At 42.3% G+C, this 15,173-nt stretch overlaps 1 protein-coding gene across 1 annotated transcript; it reads right to left on the bottom strand.

The window, feature by feature from the left end:
* Window positions 1-5,472: 5,472 nt before the first annotated feature.
* On the bottom strand, window positions 5,473-6,216 carry LOC123074370 (uncharacterized). Its single transcript, XM_044497238.1, has 3 exons — window positions 6,069-6,216; window positions 5,899-5,990; window positions 5,473-5,819 (listed from the first exon to the last, which is right to left on the bottom strand). Exons 1-3 carry the CDS (start codon window positions 6,147-6,149, stop codon window positions 5,666-5,668), a joined length of 327 nt encoding a protein of 108 aa, XP_044353173.1. The 5' UTR covers window positions 6,150-6,216; the 3' UTR covers window positions 5,473-5,665.
* Between the last annotated feature and the right edge of the window lie 8,957 nt (window positions 6,217-15,173).

The raw sequence follows: 15,173 nt of genomic DNA, 5'->3' as shown, positions 1-15,173 counted from the left end.
ATGAACTTGTGATGGCAAAGAATAAAAGCGGCAGACTGCATAATAAAGGTTTCTATCATAAGGGGCAATACAACGTGACGTTCTTTTGCACTAAGGGGTTGAGCATACAAACAGATAAGCGCATGGCAACCTCTGCTTCCCTCTGCGAAGGGCCTATCTTTTACTTTTTAGTATTTACTTTTATGCGAAGAGTCAAAGTTTTTCTCTCTATTCCTTTTTATTTTTCTCTTTTGGCAAGCATCATGTGGTGAGAAAAGATCTAGGCACATATATCCAGCTGGATATGAGTAGCATGAGTTATTATTGTTGACACCACCCTTGAGGTGAATACGTTGGGAGGAAAAATTATAAGCCCCTATCTTTCTATGTGTCCGGTTGAAACGTTTTGCTCATGTGTATGCAGTGATTGTTAGCAATCATAGAAGACTATATGATGGTTGAATACGTAGAGCTCTTACTTAGACTCTGTTGAATAAGTCGAATTGCAATTTCTTGGTGACTGAGAACATAGGTTGTTGAGTTTCAAGAGAATTCATTGTTTGAACCTTAACATGTGAATTGGTTGCTACTTTAAAGATGAGAAATTTTATAAGAAAGTGTTGTTTCATGATGCTAGGAAAAGTGATTGAAATTATCATTGATCAAACTTATGCACTTTGCTAGCATTCACACTTCATAAATTATTTCTTTTATCATTTACCTACTCGAGAACGAGTAGGAATTAAGCTTGGGGATGTTGATACGTCTCCAACGTATCTATAATTTATGAAGTATTCATGCTATTTTATTATAATTCTAGGATGTTTTACAATCATTTTATAGCAACTTTATATCATCTTTTCGGACCAAGCTATTGACCCAGTGCCCAGTGTCGGTTGATGTTTTTTGCTTGTTTTTTACATCGCAGGAAATCAATATCAAACGGAGTCCAAACACCGTGAAACTTTTTGTGGATTTTTTATGGACCAGAAGACTCCCGATGGGCCAGAGCAACACCTGGGAGGTGCCCCGAGGGGGGCACAACCCACCAAGGCGCGCCTGGGAGGCGCGCCTGGGGTCCCAGGAGCGCCCAGGTGGGTTGTGCTCACCTCGGTGGCCTCCCGCACCCCCTCTTTGCCCTATAAAATCCCAAATATTCCAAAAACCCTTGGGGTTAACCTAGATCAGAAGTTCTGCTGCCACAAGGCTCTGTAGCCACCGAAAACCAATCTAGACCCTATTCCGACACCCTGCCGGAGGGGGAAATCATCTCCGGTGGCCATCTTCATCATCCCGGCGGCCACCACGATGAGGAGGGAGTAGTCCACCCTCGGGGTTGAGGGTTTGTACCAGTAGCTATGTGTTTAATCTCTCTCTCTCTCTCGTGTTCATGAGATGTCACGATCTTGTTGTATCGCGGGCTTTGTTAATATAGTCAGATCGTATGGTGTTTTCCCCTCTCTATCTTGTTGTGATGAATTGAGTTTTTCCCTTTGAGATTTCGTTGTTATCGGATTGAATACTTTTATGGATTTGAGAGCACTTGATATATGTCTTGCATATGAATACTCGTGGTGACAATGGGGTATCATATTGATTCACTTGATATGTGTTTTGGCACTCAACTCGCAGATTCCCGAGGTGACATTGGGGTAATCTACGCATAGGGGTTGATGCACGTTCTTATCTTTGTTTCTCTGGTAGAAATCTTGGAGAACTCTTTGAGGTTCTTTATGTTGGATTAAGTATTATGAATCTGAAATTATTTGGTGATATTTTAGTAGGAACTCTTGGATAGATCGATCGGAAAGAATAGCTTCAAGGTGGTTCCGTACCCTACAAACAATTTCTTCGTATGTTCTCCGCTAGATAGGAACTTTGGAGTGATTCTTCGTTGCACATTGAGGGATGATTATATGATCCAATTATATTAGCATTGTTGAGAGATCGCACTAGAGAAAGTACGGACCCTAGGCCTCATTTTCAAGCATTGCAATACCGTTTTTGTGCCCGTTTACTATTTGCTACCTTGTTGTTCTTATTTATTCGGATTATAAAAAATATTTCTACCATCAATATTACACTTTTATCACCATCTCTTCGCCGAACTACAGCACCTATACAATTTTCCATTGTATTGGGTGTGTTGGGGACACAAGAGATTTCTTGTATTTGGTTGCAGGGTTGTTTGAGAGAGGCCATCTTCATCCTACACCTCCCATGGATTGATAAACCTTAGGTCATCCACTTGAGGGAAAATTGCTACCGTCCTACAAAACTCTGCGCTTGAAGGACCAACACGAGTCTACAAGAATAAAGTTGCGTAGTAGACATCATAGGTATGCATTGTAAAACACTAGATCTACAATGTAATACTATGGCATGTGTTGAATTCTTGATAATTCATCGTCGATTGTGAGTGTCAGTTATTGATCCAGGGACTGAGACAGTAAGCACATAGATTCGGGGGGCCTCCCGATACCAGGTCGCAACAGATTTTATCAGAGCACATGTTGTCTATAGGACATGACCCTAGGATATGGAAAGATAATAGGGACAAAACATATTTTAGACTTCACTAAGTTTATCCTTTGGTCTTGTATCTTATTACCTCTTCATTTCTAACCCTCTCCCCTTCAAAATGTAGATGTCCACTTTCATGGAACTAGATGAGGAGAAGCCGATGCTTAGCATGATCTTGAAGGGAGACATCAAATTTCCAAAAGCATTGAAGGGTGTCATGTTAGGCATGGGACTGTATGGAGAAGCATTTACAAATGATTCCTAGTCTGGCATGAAGGAACGAACTGTTGATTAGTGTAACTACACATGTACGCCAACCATGGGACAACGATGAGGCTAGAGGACTTCATGTGATCACCAACCTGACACTCCAAGCTACATTTTTTGACGTTGACGAGATGCTGCATGGGAAGAATAGTTAGATTGCACTACACTCAGGAGCACCTCCACAAGGTAGAAGAAGAGAGTTGAAGACTGTCTAGGAAGAACTGGCAAGGTGGAAGGACAAGAACCGCTTCAAGAAGGAAGCCATTTGAAGGAGTTGGAAGATCGAAACTGTGATGAAGCTTAGATTTGACCACCACTACTATGTTAATCTAAAGTAGAACGTTTCGCGCATACCACTACTATGTAAATCTGACGTGGTGATGTACTAGCAGTAGGATGAGATCATAACGGATGTGGTATGACCTTACTTAGGATTTTCTTGGAACCTTGTTGCTTATAAATTGAATGAAGCCTTGATTACTTGTTTCGTGTGTGAAGTGTGAACGTTACCTATGTGTTATACTAACAACCATATGAGGCTATAATTAGTAGAAGTCAGTATAAGGGTACCTATCTATCTCGACTATTCCCTCGTCCCCAACCTAAACCCGAAACCGTGGACCATGAGTAGACCGCAACCAGATGGTCCAGAGAATTTGAAAGACCATACCAACAACTGGTCAGCTCCCAGCGTCCCCACATTGATGGAACAAGTGGCGCAGGGATAGACCTTGATAAGCTATCAACTGGAGACCTGGATCAAGCACCTGAGTAAGAAACAAGCACCAGCCCCCTAAAGGATGCATTCATGAGCTTCATGGAGATGAGACTGCCTAGATTTTTGAGTGCCACAAAGACCATGGAGGTCGATGATTGGCTACAGATTGTGAGCAAAAATTTGGAGACCATTGCTTGCACATACTCTGGGAAGGTGAGATTTGCCACACTTCTGTTAGAAGGGCCTACCGGAGAATGGTGGGACCGATACAAAACAAGTCATTCCATTTGGGGAACGACATGAACGATTTTCAGCTTGGATTTCCATGGAGTCCAGACTCAACTGATAAGAGCCGCACCAAGGGTAGAGGAGGAACACCCTGACAAGAACAAGAAGGAACTTGGGAAGAGCTCGGATAATCGCACCTCGGGAATGGAAGGAAACCTAAAGCAGGATCACCCCGCGGAAGAGATTACGTGCCTCTTGTGCAATGGGATTGATCATTTTCCGTCTAGTTGTGGAACCTTCAAAAGGGTAGCACCGATGGCACAACCTCAAGAGGAGATATAAGGGGAAACCCTAGTACTATACACTATGTTCCCTAGTTTTTAAGGCCTCAAAATGAATTGAGGACTACAATTTGGAATTGGGTCATCTAATTTTGACTGAGTCAACAATTTCACAAGGAGCTCTCTCATTTATTTTCTAATACATTATGCTCAATAATTTTTTAAGCTCTCCCATTTGACTATACAATTTTAAATCCTTGATTTGGACTTGATCAATCCTTGGTTGTGGCAATGAAATCTCTAAATCCATTAAGCTCTCTAATTTTAAAGCCCCCTCATTTAACTTAGGTCTTCAAATTGGATTGTTTACATGATTGATTGGGTCATTGAGTCGGGCTTCATGGTGGGATCTCTCGATGAATGGATCCCTTGGTACGTGCCTGGGTGGTATGGGCCTTTATTGACAAAAAAGAAGTGCCCCCTATAACTCTTTTAGCACCAGCGTAACACATGCTGCCAAAATAGGTAATTTTCTCATGTATTTGTATTAATTATAAAAGACGCCCTCCAATCACACGGTCAAAAAGACCCACCCGAACACCACAACAGAAAAAGAAAAATGATACACTCACAGATGATTCGCTACGGATTGGTCATACCAAACACTCTCCCACCAATCACTTTCCTGATTTTCACTCTTGAGCCACTCTTCCCTAATCTCCAACCATAAATTGACACATCAGTTTCTTGGAAAAAAAATGACACATCCATCCATAACCATGATTTCATAAAGTCTGTCCGTAGGTGTAGCATCTCTGATAAAAGGAACACACTCCATTGTTTCCCCCACACGCCATACCAACTAGCACGTAAATATTTTTCACAATTTAAAAGCAATCACCACGTAAAAATAGAACATGTACAACCCTAAGAACTTCTAGTATCACTATAAGCTCCCTAGAGGGTGAAGGCCTCTCATTCAATTGAAGACATTGCTTTTGTATTTGGTTCTCAATTTTGACCTGATCAACAATTTTCCAAGGAGTTCTCTCATTCAAGTGAGGTGTTCAATTTTAAATTTGGTTCACGATTTTGACTGGTCAATTATTTCTCAAATCAATCAACAACAATCAGTTCACAAAAATACAACAGTCTCTTGCACCCTCTCATTACCTGACAACCCAACATGCAACACTGTAGCACCAATATAATATATGTAATCACTACTGCAAGAAACTTCCTGCATATATATGTTAATTTGCAGATAAAACATAATTATACCCCAGAAAGAAACCATCAAAATACCGCTTTATTTATTAAAAAAAACACGCTTCGTCATCTCCCCACATACCAAGTCAAATGAGTACAAGACGTTTTTTGACGCTGTCATAAACTCTAAAAACGTATTATAAAAATTCTTAAAAAAATGTCTTATAAAAAAGTTACAGAGATAGTAGTATATAAGGACAGTTGAATACATTATCAGAATCACACCCATTTTATCATTTGGCTGAATGATGAGCTATATAAAAGAGGAATTACACCCATCCAATTCGGCATGAACGGTGAGCTACATCAAAAAGGAATTACACCCATCTTATTTGCACCCGAAAAGCATGTTACTCCTTTGGAGTATTTCATATATCCAAATGAAACCGGGATCTCTTCCCTACACCCCGTCTGAAGTAGGGGTAATTGTATGTCCGCTTGCTGGGGGAGGTGGATAAATCTTGGCAAGGAGCAATCCGACGGAAACCACGGCCGACCCAAAAACCAAGCGGCCGAGGGTCCGGTCGACAGCTGCCTGCTCTTTCTCCAGCAGCCTGCAGTGCAGACGAACGCACACACGGGAGGCTATTAGTGAGCTGCAAATCTTTTGTTACTACTAGTACTAGTACTTACTTCATGTACGACGCGTGGCCTAACCGCCTTTTGGCCTCGGCCATCGCCGTGTCGTCGAAGCCAAGCAGATAGGACCGCCACGACCAACGACCCTGCCACAGGCCCCGTAGCTTTTGAGTCTCAATTCGGAATGAAATATTGAAAAAAGACGATGATGAGAGACAATTGACCTGAGGAAGGTGCTCGGCGGCCTTGCCTATGGCGCTGGTGAGAGTCCGGCGAGAGAGGAGTCGGAACGCGATCGTCGCCATGTCGCAACTGGCCACAATCGATCGGGGTTTCTTCGAGAAACCTAATCCGCAGATATCGTTAATGAGATCCAATACTACGGAAGCGCACATGATATAACTGGGAAAAGGCTCCGACTACGAACCCGAACGAGAATCGTACCCGATCCGAAACCACAGAGGCCCCGTGTCATATTCCATGGCGCAAAAGTGCGCGAACGCAATCTCTATTGTCTTTTATATAAAATTTAAATAAAATCTCTACTATTTTAAAGGGAGTTTTTTAGGTAATCGTGTACTATGTCATTAAACCCAAAGTGAGATTACATGAACCCACACAGGTACACACGATGGAACCTCTAGACACACGTAGACATAACAACTATCCCAAAAACTTTGCGGAGAAGTCCAGAAGAAAATAGAATTACAAAAAAAGTCCCTTGAGCTTGCTGCACAAACCAAAACCAACGGCCATCTCCAACCCCAAACGTCGCCGGAGAGACAGGAGAAGAACCTCCGTCAGCATAGCCGGGAGGGCACCATCATCGTTAGGGTTTTGTGAACCGAAGACCACGCGGCGGGCACATAACGTTGTGGCATGTCGGCCGGGGTCGTCCGTGTGCCTTCCCAACCTCAGATCCCGCGTCGCACATCGATAAAGTCGAGAGAGACCACCAGATCCGTCGTCCTTGCGCCTCTATCCGTGCTCCCGGCAAGCCATCTTGTCCCACGAGGCGACGCCACCACCATGGGCAACATCCATCCTCCTAACATGAACCACACTACTCCTTGACCGCGTTAGAGACCACGCCACATCGGCGAGGACAGAGCATGAGGACGCTAACCTCCAAAGAAATCACCACCCCGCCGCTTTGTCGCCGACATCCAGAAGATCTAATCCCGCCGATTCGAAGAACTGACGAGCAAACGACGCAAACGACTCCAAGACACTGCTGTGAGAGACACAACGAGTATGGGATTGGATTCACAGCAAAATTATTCTCCGGTGCGCCACTCCCACCATCCTAACAACACACCTAGACAACCCTATCCTTACATGCACTACAAAATTTGCTCTATTAAGTGACAAAAACCCTGGTGGCGAAACAAGAAACGTCGTAAAATCATTTTCTGTGACGGTCCACCGTCACGAGGTGTTTCTTCCCGGGGCAACGCCCTCGTCAACTTTGGCGACGTTCTGGCCTGAAATTCCACGATGCTTTTGAGCATCACTAAGCATGTCCATTTTGAGAGACGGTTTGTAGGGTCACAGAAAATGTTTCGTGTCACAAAAAAATTCGGCAGGTTAGAAAAATGATTAAAAATGGTGTGTTGATGTTCAGAACGTAGTACCTTATAAAAATTTTCCACTTCAGAGTTCATAACATATCTCATTCAAATTTTCAGGGTTTAGGGTTCAAATGCTTTTATTGAAATCGATTGATTATTTTTTCCGTGAAATAGAGATCAAGGCATTCGATGGGATTGTTATATTGCGCCATATTTTCTACTTTCGGGCCTCTTGTATCTGCAAACGAAGACAACACATTAGTGCCTAGATGTTGTGTTGAACACTACGGGCCTCTTTGATTTGCAGGATTTCCAAAATACATGAATAGAGTGAAATGTCATCTTCAATCGTTCATGATTAACATCTCAAAAAAATATGTATTAAAATCCTCAAAAGTTCCTTTAGACATCATAGTACATTTGTCATTGTAATCATGGGTAAAAGTATCAAAAACTTGAACTCTGTTGTGTAACAATTAATAGGAAAGGAGCATCACCTTGATGTATAGGTTCTCGGTGCACGGAAAGCATCTAAAGAATCTAACAACTTGATTCAGATCGGGACCGATAGATTGTAGTACCAAGACTTTCACTGTGCGCGGAGACGGGGTCAAGCTTGTGGGAATTATTTTTTGGATGAAGCCAAGCATAGATCAACAAAAAATAGATAAAATGTGATGTACAATAAGAAGGAGAAGAAGAAAACTGTTGTACCTGAACTGATATGGATCCAGTAACAAGTTCAAAGAATTCAGCACACGAATAGCCCAATACTGTCAATTTTGGTGCGTCAATGACCCTGCTTCTTGCTCGACCTTCTTTATCAAGTACAAACAATCTCTCAAGGAAAGGCCCATTCTCAATGACCATATCGTGAAACACCTCAACTAACCGATATTGCGGCACCAACAATGCACATAAATTGATGGACATTTGTCGAGGTGATATGGAGGCTATTGAACCCATCCATCACCTGAAGACGAAGGTACTCAAGAGTTATACAGCCACGGAGGAGGCGCTCCCAATCCTCCTTCGAGATGCCGACGCCCATGAGTTCTAGGTACTCTAGTTTAGGGAGATGAAGAGCAGGTGCGACATTTATCTGGGGGAAAATCAGCGCATGAACCTAGCGCAGCGCAAAGTGTGCGCGAGGTGGAGTGCGGACGACGGCAGTGAGCGCAGATGTCCAGCTTGAAAGCTGAGCTCCTCGAGCTGATCTAGGGCGGGTGATACACTATGGTCCTTGGTATTTTTGTGCTTTCCACGTCAGACTGTCAGCGTTGAGGACTAGTTTGTGGCCTATGAGAAATGTCATTTACCATAGTGCTTTCCATGTATCGCAAACGCCACTGTGGGCGGCACTACATTAATGGAGCAAATGAGGTCAATTTGTTTCAAAGTGAGGTCAATTCGTATTAAAGCGAGTGATAGATTAGCTAGTTTTGCTAGAGTAGAAGATTTTTTAGGGGGAGTCACTCATCTTTTATTCAAGTTCTACAAAAGGTTCGATACAAACAAAATCGGGCGGATCAACAGCTACATGTAGCGCCCCAAATTTAAAGTAACAACAATTAGCTAGACAATGAGCCTCCCAATTTTTGTCCCTCTTCTCATAATCGAAAATGCAGACTTCAAATTCTTGCATTTTCTCTTTGATGTCATCAATTACCAACGAGCTTGCACCCATATAAGGACTCTTCAGATGTTGTATCGTAGCCATGCAGTCCGTTGCTGCTTGAACCTTTTTATGCTAAGGTCTGAAGCTAGTGCAAGAGCTTCATTCAATGCCAAAGTTTCAAAAAATTCTGGAGTTGTCGGATCTTCCAGTACATCTACTGAAGCTCCTTGGAACACATCATGCAGGCCCTGCAAATAGCAGCAAAGGCACCAATTTCTCCTTGTTTTGACATAGCTGCATCGACCATTATCTTTGCACATCCCTGCCTCGGTGGTTTCTGGATTCTCCTACCTCCTTCCCCTCCAGCAAATGATTGGGTTACCGATGATGTTTTTTGAGTATCCAGGACCAAAGTCGGGTATTCTAGATATCTTACAATAAAGTTGTAAGTTAACAAGGAGGGCTGATATTCCTACTCATGAATAACTTTACGTCGTGCCCACCATATTGACCACACAGTCACCAGAATCTTTATGAACTCTTTCTCTCTTGTGGTCTCCATCATTTCCCATAGCCACAATCTTGCATTTGGAATGTTACAAATGATCGAATGCTCAACCAATTACTCATCTAACAGACACCAAACATACTTTGCCATGTTCTAGTTTGTAAGCGCATGTCTTCAGTCATCTGTTGCTCCATTGCAGATTGGACACACCTCTGAATCAATCATATTTCTATGGTATTTAACTGATTCAGTTGGAACAAAGTTACGAGCTAAACGCTAAGCAAATTGCTTGATCAGTCCTGGTTCTTTAATCCTCCATAGCTTCTTCCACTCACTATGACCAGTTCTCACATTAGAGGTCATTGAGCGGTCCTCAAGCCAATCTTCTCTCCTCTTCTTTGTTTCCATAAGTATCCTATAGGCCGATCGAAAACTGAATATACCACTTTGCTCATAATGGCATACCCATGCATCCTTCGTGTTGCGTGTGGTCAGCGGAATTCCAAATACAACTGACGCATCTAGTGGTTGCAAATGTTGTATAACCAGTTGTCTGTTACAACACTTAGTAGCGTTTTCTATCAGCTCGCTCACCATGAAAGGGGGATCACAGTTCTTCGGTGCAAAGTACGCAGCGTATCATCACGTGGTAACGAGTTATCTTCCCATATCCTTATTGTTCTCCTGTCTCCAATTCGCTTTACCAACCCATGTTTTAGCACCTGCAATCCTGCATGAACCGCATGCCAGACCTGAGAAGGTGCATTGCTCAGTTTGGCCTGTAACTCATCCCCGTGGGGGTAGTATACTCCTGTTAAAATTCTTGCGCTCAATGGATTGGGATCCTGCAGAAGCCTCCACCCTTGCGTGACGAGCATGGCGAGGTTAAACAATTCCATACCTTGAGAATCTAATCCCTCTTGGCACTAGGCATAGTAAGTTTATCCCATGAGACACATGCTACTTTTCTCTCTCCATTCTTGCCGCCCCAAAAACATTTCCTCAATATTGTATCGATTTGCTAACATAAGCCTCTTGGTAGCAAGAAACGTGACATAGAGAACGTTGGCACTGCCTAAGCCATCGATTTAATCAACACTTCTTTCCCTGAATCCGCCATACATCTTTCAATCCATCCCTTCACTTTGGTGCAAAGTATATCTTTTATGTATTTGAATGTTCTATATTTTGACTTCCCCACGTCAGATGGTAGCCCCAAGTACCTCTCAGATAATAATTCATTTGGCACATCAAGAATTCCTTTTATCAAAGCTCTTCGGTCATTTGGGCACCCCTTGCTGAAAAAATACTAGATTTTGCAAGGTTTACCCGCTGCCCTGAAGCATCACATTACTGTTGAATGATACTCTTTATTAAATTTGCCCCACTCTCATTCTCCTTGAACATCAACAAGCAATCGTCCGCGAATAGCAGGTGGTAAACCGGAGGTGCATTCGGTGCAAACACAACTCCATGGGTATCCTCTTCTAGCCCCCTAGCTCGCAACAAATAAGAGAGACCCCCCGCTGCCTACAGAAAGAGGTACGTAGATATTGGGTCACCCTCCCGGATCCCCCTAGTTGTGCAAAATTCATTCAACTTGCCTCCATTCAGAAGAACATTAAACTTGACGGTGGTCACACATTTTATAATTTTTTCTACCCAAGCAAAATAAAAGCCCAATTTAATCATGACAGCCCTCAAATAAGTCCACTTCATCATATCTACTGTCATGGCACAATAATCATTGTTCTTACTCCTCTTCCTCTTCATAAAATGCAAGCACTCGTAAGCTGCAATAACATTGCCTATAATGAGCCTCCCTGGTACGAACACGGACTGCAGGTGAAATTATCTCCGATAAAATTCTCTTTAACCGATTAGCATAAACTTTTGAGATAATATTGAAGATTACATTACATAAGTTTATAGGTCAGAATTGAGTGAGGGGAAGTTGGATGGGATACCATTGGGATCAAAACAACGAACGTCCTATGTATTACCTTCGGAGACTCTTCCACTGGAGTAGAAGGTCGCACTATGACTTATGGCCCCGTGGAGATTTTGGAGTTTGTCCATGACGATTGTAAGGACCTTGTGGTAGAGTAATACAAGTATTACTTCCGGCAGAAAAAAATTATGCGAAACTTTGTTAGGAAAATCAAAACTGTGATTTTGACCTCAATTAGTATAGGCAAAGGCACTACTTTATGCACGAATCTCCGTGGTAGCTTTCAAGCGCAGGATACCAAGATAGAGGCCACCATGTGTCAAACGTTTGCGTCCACAATGCAGAGATATCTTTTCTTTTCTTTTGGAAAGATCCAGCGTAGCTGGCATTTCATTGGATTAGCAGAAAGCAATGGTAACAAAACATGGGGGTGATCCGAAGATCAAGGAGTAAAAGACGTGAACACATCTTCGTCAGAGGAGTTGCTGCCATCGCCGAACGGGAGGTGCAGGTTGTCGAACGCGTTGTCATCTTGGCCACTCACCGGGGAGCCATCGTCCACCTCCTGTGGCTCCGTTGCATTCCTGCTCTCCTTGAGATGATCTTCCACCATTTTCTGGAGTACCTTGCCCTGCGCCTCTATCCTCAGCTGCAGATCTCGCTGCATCTGATCGAGAAGCAAACGGAAGCACAGGAACAACATAATTGGGTTAATCATGTTGGTGTGCATTACATAAATAAACAATTGCGAGAGAACCTTAAGCTGCTTGCCGAGGCGTCTCTGCATGACGTGTTGAACGCGTAGCGCTTCTGTGATGTGCATTCCACTACGAGAGGTGTCACCATTAGTTAGCTCATGCCTGTACTAGACTTCAGATGAGATGGATTTACAGCAAAGCCGGTTAGTGAAAAGTAGCACTACCTCAACCGTTCCTATATTTGGCCATGTTTATAGAAAATTATATCCACACAGCTATGACACGAAATAAATAAAATAGGACGCCGGTAACTCTCACACGTGTGACATACTAGACATCCGTCCACACATCGTGTGTGACATGAGCAGAAGGCAGTCCACACGGGCTCTGTGTGGGCGAACATTAGAATTGCCTACACGTGTGGGCGAAGCTACTTCGTGCCACACGCCCAACAAGTACTACTCATCTTCACCCCGCGCGTGTGGCATGAAACAAAAATGTCCACACGTCCTGCCGCAACTACGTTAGGTATCCCGCGGGATGACGATTTAGTTGCCATCCGGGATGGCAGATGTAGTTATCCGGGATGACAAATGTAGTTGTAAAAGCATGGCAACTCTATCTGTTTTGATTAACTATAGTTGCCATGTCTAATTTATGGCAGTTGCCGCGTGTAATCAAACTATAGTTACCGTGTGTGATTAATTACTTGTCACATATGGTCAAACAGTAGTTGCCATGTGTGTTTACCTAGTTGCCACGTGTGGTCCAACCATAGTTGCCATGTATGGTTAATCACAATTATCATGTGTATTTATTTAGTTGCCACATACGCGCAACTGCAGTTGCCGTCTAGCAATGAATCATAATTGCGATGTGTGTTTATCTAGTTACCACGTACGCGTAACTGCAGTTGCCATCCAACAACCTATGAGTGCTGTGTGGGCGAAAAGCAGTTCGCCCACACGTGAGTGGACTAGGTGACTGTGTGGGCAGAAACTAGTTCGTCCACACAGTGCAGCTGGCAAATTACGTGTTGCGTGGCGTGTGAGCGAACTCTCCAACGCCCACACACCAGCCCTGTCCTACGTGGCACGCAAAATCCGCCTCAATGTGTAAAGATTCGTGCAAACTCGACTGGACGGTGATCCACGCGTATGGGCGAGTTGCAAAACTGCCACACGTGTGGGCGTTAGTATTTTTTATAAAATATGAAAAATACATTTTAGGAAAAAACTAATAGTATTGTTTTGGTGTTGTAGACATTGCTATCTTTCTCTATAAACTTGATCAAACTTAGAGAAGTTTGATTTCCCCAAAAAATAATATACCATATATTCTTTAATTCATAGAGTAGTATACCTTTTTAGGTTCAGTTTCTGCATGTCGTCACCCGCGGCCCTTTTCTCCACTTGTTTTGCTGCCCTCAAAAGAATGAAAAGATTTGTCAGTTGGTGGTATCATCGATAGTGAAAGAAAATTAATTTGTTATAATAAGGGTAATAAACGAAAAATTACAAACAAAACCAAGTCATGGCATAGAGGATATAGTATTATTTACTCCCTCCGTCCTCATAATATAAGAACATTTTTACACTAAATGCAGTGTTAAAAATGTTTTTATATTATGGGACGGAGGGAGTATCATATAATAATACTATTTATAGAGCCATATACATTTTGGTTGTCATCTGCTAATTGCATGGATTCAAAAATGTTACTCGAGTATAATTTCTTGCCGAGGGAATCTCGAAGTGATCTGTTCTCTTTGTACTTCAGCAACTCGCCGAGGTTGCTTTCATTGGAAGAACACATGTCTTGTCTTTAAGAGCACAACAACACTTTTGCAGGGTTGTTTATAATTAGATTATGTATTCACTAATATAGTGCAACATGATGAGGAACCTATATGAGCTCTTCCTTAGTATCATTATACTCCCTCTGTAAATAAATATAAGGCATTTTAGATCATTACCTTTGTAAACAAATGTAAGACGCTTTGGATCACTAAAGCGTCTTACATTTGTTTACAGAGAAATAGTTATTTATAAAAGATATAATTGATGTACAAATTATCTTAGGAAGTAAGCTTGATTTATGGAAAAAGATGGCACTATGGATACTTCTTCCCAAGTATACTTATTTGATGTTGCATCTTTGCTACTTCATTTACCTTTTTACCATAAATATTGTATAGGCTTAATTCATTTGTTGTCTTTACTACAAGAACATTTTTTAGTGGAGAAAAGGATGGCTTTGTTGATATGCATGGGCTATGCTTTCGACCTTATACTTGGTCCGGGTCATTGTACTTTACTTAGTGTGTACACTATAGGATGATCTCCTATATGCTTGTGAATAGTTGGCTATATGCATCATGTCATCTGTGGAAGAAAGTTCCAAACTTGGAACAAGCAATTAGGAAGTCTTTTCAATGAAACCTTAAAATGTATTTACTTCCATGCTAAGATATTTTCTTAATTGCAATGCTATAAATATAATATCCTTTCCTGGAAAAGGCAATGCCTAGGAGCCGTTTAGGCACTAGGCAACAACCAAATGCCGCCTAGGACATATGTTGCAGTCTAGGCAGTTAACACAAGGAAATGTCCATTCAAGCAAAATCGTACCATGTTGCATTGACCAGAAAATGGGCCACATCCCAACAACAATAGCTAATATTTTACTCATTTACACGATATGCACATATAATACTCAAAATACACCCCTAGTACTCAAAACTGCATGACCACCTAGGCCATTCTTAGGGTGCTTAAGCGCTAGGTGATGGCCAACAGCCCCGCCTACGCCTAACACCTTTTCCAACCTTCGTAATATCGATGGCCATGTTTGAGAGAAAAATAGGACATAGTAATATGGTGTTCTGTCAATTTCACTTAGTTGTGAGCTTAGCTTGTTGCCCTAATCATGTAACACTTAGCTTAAGTGTATATGCTACAACCAAACTTAGCTTTCTTTGTGA

This window comes from Triticum aestivum, chromosome 3D (genome assembly GCF_018294505.1).
Source record: "Triticum aestivum cultivar Chinese Spring chromosome 3D, IWGSC CS RefSeq v2.1, whole genome shotgun sequence".
NCBI classification, from domain to species: domain Eukaryota; kingdom Viridiplantae; phylum Streptophyta; class Magnoliopsida; order Poales; family Poaceae; genus Triticum; species Triticum aestivum.
The sequence above is the reverse complement of the archived record's forward strand: the minus strand, read 5'-3'. Positions and strand labels throughout refer to the sequence as shown.

Bases quoted from the DNA above. Each gene is read 5' to 3' on its own strand.
- LOC123074370 (XM_044497238.1), bottom strand. From the start codon at position 6,149: ATGGCGACGATCGCGTTCCGACTCCTCTCTCGCCGGACTCTCACCAGC. The intron at 5,991-6,068 runs GTCAATTGTCTC...GGCCTGTGGCAG, and splicing joins CCGCCGAGCACCTTCCTCAG to GGTCGTTGGTCGTGGCGGTC. The intron at 5,820-5,898 runs GTAAGTACTAGT...TCTGCACTGCAG, and splicing joins GGCCACGCGTCGTACATGAA to GCTGCTGGAGAAAGAGCAGG.